The sequence below is a fragment of the Bidens hawaiensis genome, unplaced genomic scaffold, assembly GCF_021521415.1.
Source record: "Bidens hawaiensis isolate Kalapana, Puna unplaced genomic scaffold, B.hawaiensis_p1.1 tig00002553_1, whole genome shotgun sequence".
Classification (NCBI taxonomy): Eukaryota; Viridiplantae; Streptophyta; class Magnoliopsida; order Asterales; family Asteraceae; genus Bidens; species Bidens hawaiensis.
In genome coordinates this window covers 2,236,989-2,242,988 of record NW_027491139.1, presented here as the reverse complement: position 1 = coordinate 2,242,988, position 6,000 = coordinate 2,236,989, and the positions used below count along the sequence as shown (strand labels likewise).

The 6,000-nt window shown below is 36.1% G+C and overlaps 1 protein-coding gene across 1 annotated transcript; it reads left to right on the top strand.

Moving 5' to 3' along the window:
* The first annotated feature begins 793 nt into the window (after positions 1-793).
* LOC143620371 (chaperonin CPN60-2, mitochondrial-like) lies at positions 794-4,895 on the top strand. The gene is made up of 18 exons (XM_077092079.1): positions 794-942; positions 1,020-1,041; positions 1,121-1,252; positions 1,914-2,073; positions 2,166-2,341; positions 2,413-2,508; positions 2,622-2,726; positions 2,828-2,914; positions 3,007-3,096; positions 3,179-3,259; positions 3,356-3,424; positions 3,508-3,585; positions 3,669-3,764; positions 3,841-3,940; positions 4,020-4,123; positions 4,236-4,341; positions 4,422-4,500; positions 4,586-4,895. The coding sequence occupies exons 1-18, from the start codon at positions 902-904 to the stop codon at positions 4,704-4,706; spliced, it is 1,743 nt and encodes a 580-aa protein (XP_076948194.1). The 5' UTR covers positions 794-901; the 3' UTR covers positions 4,707-4,895.
* Positions 4,896-6,000: the final 1,105 nt, after the last annotated feature.

Sequence of the window (6,000 nt, the reverse complement as noted above, 5' to 3'; positions counted from 1 at the left end):
AGGGAGTATATATTATCAAAATGGGAGCGGCAAATAAGAGATCTATACGTTTAGTATGGCTTTTACTTTATTTTTTTCCTTCATAGAAACTAAATATATTAAAACCAAAACAAGAAACTCCTATCAAGTAGATAGAAGATCTAGTTTTGGTTGGATTGGTGGTTAGGCCCGATTCCATTGTACTTTCGATTTTCTAAACTGTTTTTGATTGAGAAAAGGAAGGATTGTGTTGTTGCTGATAGATTGTTTATGGTGGATGGTTGGGTGTGTGGCCGGTGGGACTGGACCCGTGATCCAATCGTAGGTGAGGAAGTGGAGGAGTTGCGGGAACTTCTTCAATTATGCCTTTAGGTAAAAATTAATTCAAGGAAGGATAAATTGCTTGGAAGGTTGGTGATCTGGAAGAATTTTCAGTTAAGAGCATTAAAGAATGGATCTCGACGAATACTTATACGGCTCCGGAAGTTGCTTTTGTTTAGAACCAGTTGGTTCCAAAAAAAGTGAGTTTTGTGGCTTGGTGGGCGGCACTCGCTCGACTGCCGACGTTCGATGCTTTGGAAAAAAGAAATATCCCGGTTGTTTCGAAGTTTTGTCCGTTTCATGGAGATTTTGAGGAGTCGGTTGAGCATATTTTTGTTTCATGTGGGTTGGTTCAAAGAGAACTTTTTTTCTAACATATCTTTAACTTTTATTTTTGTATTATATATTATTATTATTATTATTATTATTATTATTATTATTATTATTATTATTATTATTACTTGTAGAAAGGGTTAACAACTTAAACCCTCGTATCTCAACTCATCTCTTCTCACTTTTCTAAAACCCTATTCGCCTCTTCTTCCTTCCGGAGTCTTCTTCTTCTTCTTCTTCTTCTTCTTTTCTAAAATCAAGAACAATCATGTATCGTTTCGCCTTAAATCTTGCTTCTAAATCATCCAGGTACTATTATCATAATATCCTTAATAATTTCTCTTTTTCTTCATCTAATTAATTAGCTTATAATTTTCTCTTTTCAGGATTGCAAGCAGAACTCAACAGGTAATGTATCGATCTGTTTTTATACATATATATATTTGTATGATTATTATTATTATTAATTACACATCTGGGTATTCAGATTGGAAGCAGGTTGAGTTCTAGCAGAAACTATGCGGCTAAAGACATAAGATTTGGAGTGGAGGCTAGGGCTTTGATGCTTAGAGGTGTTGAAGAGCTTTCGGATGCTGTTAGGGTTACTATGGGCCCAAAGGTACTTGCTTTATTCTCACAATTTTATTTTCTACTTGATTTACTTTCATTACTGTAAATCTCTGTTTTTTTGACTTTTTCTAACCTGTGGTTTAACTTGTATGTGTCAAAAATCAATTTTTGCATGTAAAAACTCATTTTTACATAATCCTTTTTTTTGAGATTTTGCATATAAACACGCTTAGAAGTCGTTTTAATAAAAAAAGTATATATATATTGATGAGTAAAAACAATATTGAGTTTTCATTAGTCCGGTTTCTACATGTGTTTATACTTCAAGCTTGGAAAAAAAAACAAAAAAACAAAAGCGAGTTTTTTATGACTTTTTAACTTGTAAAACTTATTATTCCTCACTTTTTTGTGGTTCCCAAATGAAATTAAAAAAATTTTGGGCACCTGCAAGATCGGGCCTTAAGCGGTGGCTGGGGCCAGCACACCTCACACTCGCTCCTAATTGGAGTTCTAGTGGATCGTTATACGTTGATTACTGTAAATCTGTACTGTTTGTCGCCCGGATTTTAATTTTAATATTTGGACTTGCTGTTCAAGGCCTGAGACTCTGATTGATCAAATTTTGAGGTTGAATGTTTTAAAAATTAGAGGAAGTATGCTATTCAGTCACTGTATTATGATAAAAATTATATTTTGCAATAATGTTATAGGGGCGTAATGTGGTGATTGAACAAAGTTATGGAGCACCGAAAGTAACGAAAGACGGTGTCACTGTTGCAAAAAGCATTGAGTTTAATGATAAAGTCAAGAATGTTGGCGCAAGTCTTGTGAAACAAGTTGCTAATGCTACGAATGATGTTGCTGGTGATGGTAATATTTCACTTCCTGATGTATATATGCATTGTTATTTTAGTAACTGTAACAATCTCTTGTGACAATTGTTTTGATGATTTGTGTTTCAGGTACCACTTGTGCAACGGTCCTTACATGGGCTATATTTTCAGAAGGGTGCAAATCAGTTGCAGCTGGTGTGAATGCAATGGACCTCAGACGAGGTGTTTCCATGGCAGTTGATGCAGTTGTAACAAACTTGAAGAGCAGGGCCCGCATGATAAGCACATCTGAGGAAATCACGCAGGTTAGTGATTTGGTATATTAAATTTGGTGTGAAATGAGTCTTTTGATGGGTAACTAAATATAATATAACAGGTGGGTACAATTTCTGCAAACGGAGAACGTGAAATAGGTGAATTAATAGCCAAAGCTATGGAGAAAGTTGGGAAAGAGGGTGTCATCACAATTCAAGTAAGCTGTTACTCTTTATTCTTCATTATTAGGAATTTAATTTAATTTGTGTAAATTAACATCAGATAATTTACTTAATGTTTTTTCAAAAATTTTATTATGGACTGATGTAGGATGGGAAGACATTATATAATGAACTAGAAGTTGTTGAGGGAATGAAGTTGGACAGAGGATACATATCTCCATATTTCATCACAAACCAAAAAAATCAAAAATGTGTAAGTTTATGTGATTATTACTTTGCTAGAATATTAGTATACAGATTGTGTTATATTTATTTTTTTAAATTTAAATACTTACATTCATTGATGATTCACAGGAACTAGAGGACCCTATTGTTCTAATATACGAGAAGAAGATATCAAACGTCAATTCGGTTATCAAAGTGTTAGAGTTGGCACTGAAGGTAGTATTATCCCCGAATCTGCTTTATGTGATTAACAAATTGTTAACCAGTTGCGTTTGTTGATCTATTATTTTATTATGTTGCTTTTACAGAAACAAAGACCACTCTTAATTGTTGCTGAGGATGTGGAAAATGATGCATTGGCTGCTTTAATTCTTAACAAGCTTCGTGCTGGAATTAAGGTTTTCATAACTTTCAAGACATTTATCTTTAGATTCATTAATAACTGTCATTCTTAGTTTATGTAACTGACATTTTTTATAGGTTTGTGCTATAAAAGCACCTGGTTTTGGTGAGAACCGAAAGGCAAACTTGCAAGATCTTGCCACTCTTACCGGTGGTCAGGTGAGTCTTGATGTTGTATAAATGTGTCAAAATTTTGTAATTTTTAGGTAAACGGGTCAAAATTGCCATCTATAACCACACGTGTGATGCCTGCAGCTTATAAGTGAAGAACTTGGTATGAATCTTGAAAATCTGGAGCTAGAAATGCTTGGTTCTTGTAAAAAGGTTTGTTACGCCAATTGAAACATTAATACCAGTTTGGTGATTATTTTAAAACTGGCAACTAATTAGTGTGATTAATGTTGCAGGTCACTGTATCCAAGGATGACACAGTTGTGCTTGATGGTGCTGGTGATAAAAAGTCTATCGAAGAACGATGTGAACAGGTGCACTTTCATTAAATTAATTTGTTAAATATATATTTTTAACCAATTGTTATAAATAAAACCTTAATGATATTGTTTAACAGATAAGATCAGCAATTGAGTCTAGCACTTCTGATTACGATAAAGAGAAGTTTCAAGAACGATTAGCCAAGCTTTCTGGTGGTGTTGCTGTTCTCAAGGTATTGCCATTTTCTTTTGAATTAATATATATTTTAGTTTATGTTCTAATGATGATCTTTTAAAAACAATTATCAGATTGGAGGAGCTAGTGATACTGAAGTAGGCGAAAAGAAAGACAGAGTTACAGATGCGTTAAATGCAACAAAGGCGGCTGTTGAGGAAGGAATTGTTCCAGGTAAATTTGTTAACATTTGCTGTCTTCTGTTAATTATTAAATAATTAAATACAGATAAAGCAATCTCATTTTAATGCAGGTGGTGGTGTTGCTCTTTTGTATGCATCTAAGGAATTGGATAAATTGCAAACTGCCAATTTTGACCAGAAAATAGGTGTTCAAATTATTCAAAATGCACTAAAGGTTAGAACACTCGCAACTAATTACCACAGTTTTGCATTTTCACACGGTTGTTAAGTTTGTTATATGGTAAATAAGATGATAAAGCTGTCTGTTTTTACTTGATTACTTGCAGATGCCAGTTCATACAATTGCTTCTAATGCTGGAGTTGAGGGTTCGGTTGTGGTTGGTAAGCTTTTGGAGCAAGATGACCCGGATCTTGGATATGATGCAGCTAAAGGTTTGATAATTTGTTTTCTTTTAATTTATTTCTTTTTTTGTTTTGAAGTACTGTTAATAATTAACTCTCTTGATGTATAGGTGAATACGTGGATATGGTGAAAAATGGAATCATTGACCCACTGAAGGTGATTAGAACCGCGTTAGTTGATGCAGCAAGGTTAGTTAAACTAACTGTGGTTGGGTCGGGGCGGGTTTGGTTACATTATATCTGATTTACTTAACTGCTTTTTTGTTGTGTGTAGTGTGTCGTCTTTGATGACCACCACGGAAGCTATTGTGGTTGAAATCCCCCAACCGGCTAGTGAAGCGGCTCCAGGAATGGGCGGTGGTATGGGTGGTGGCATGGGCGGAATGGGCTTTTGATCCACCATGTGACACTGCAACCGATTGACATACATTCTACTGACAAAATAAACACCAAAGGTTGGGTTAGTGTGATTTTAATGTGACTTTGCTCCTTTTTCTTAGCATTTGGCTTATGAGTGAGTTGATTGACACGCGGATGTTTATTTAAGGTTAAGTTTTATGAACAGCTATTGATCATTAGATTCATATTTTGATATAAGCCCAATGTTTTCTTGATGGATGTTTTTTAGTAAGAAAAAAGGTTGGTGTTGGTTACCAACCAACTTTGAGCTCTGTGAATTATATTCTTTAGTGTTTTTTTTTCTTTTGTGACTTATGAATGATCAAATTCGGTCCCAGTAATCGGTACCAAAGTTTTGAGTATCGGTACATTATGGTACCGGTATTTCCCGAATTTTACCTTAAATACCAGACCAGGCTACCAGTACCAAACCAAAAATCTCGGTACCGTTACCAAGAATTTACGATTTTTGGGATTGGGATTTTCGGCATCGGTCCGGTACCGATCTCATCTCTAGTGTGAGTGTCATGTGCATAAAATACATATATAACATTAGAGGTGCACAAATCGGGTATTTAAAAAACCCGGAACCGGGTAGGAACCGGTTCCGGGTATGGTCAACAAAAGTCAAACCCGGTTCGGTTCCGGAACCGGTTCCGGGTATAGTCGGGTATTTGACCGGGTTTTGACCAGTTCCGGGTCGGGTTTTGACCGGTTCCTCCAGGTTTTTTTCGGGTTTTTGACCGGTTCCTCCGGGTTTTTTCCACCGGTTCCGGGTCGGTTCACCGGCTCCGAGGAGAAATCCTATACCCGGTCAGGAACCGGTTCCGGGTATGGGTTAGAACCGGTTCCGGGTCGGTTCCACCGGTTCGGAACCGAACCGGTTATTTTGTGCACGTCTATATAACATAACAAGAATAGTAAAATTTGATATTTAAGGGAGTATTTGCTTAAAGGTTAAATAAAATCTTCATTGAACGGCCATTGTGCGCTAATTCTACATCATTAAGTGCTATGTGATTTGAATGCTCAATCTCATGAAGAGAGAGATCGGTCAGTACGGTCGGGTGAAATTCGTTTAGGTGGGTCAATCAGGTAGGCTTAAAATCGAGGGGTCTAGAGTAACAGTAAGCTTGCTGCAACGTGATCTAAAGGTCATAGGCTCAAGCCATGGAAACAATCTCTTGCACAAATACAAAGTCTTATATTAAACTCGTTGCCAATAACTCTCATGTATGCGGCGGCTTCATGCATTTGATTTGCCCTTGTAGATATATAATTTTAAAAATA

Coding starts and splice junctions, on each gene's coding strand:
- LOC143620371 (XM_077092079.1), top strand. CDS start 902: ATGTATCGTTTCGCCTTAAATCTTGCTTCTAAATCATCCAG. Junction 943..1,019: donor CTTGCTTCTAAATCATCCAG/GTACTATTATCA, acceptor TTCTCTTTTCAG/GATTGCAAGCAGAACTCAAC. Junction 1,042..1,120: donor TTGCAAGCAGAACTCAACAG/GTAATGTATCGA, acceptor CTGGGTATTCAG/ATTGGAAGCAGGTTGAGTTC.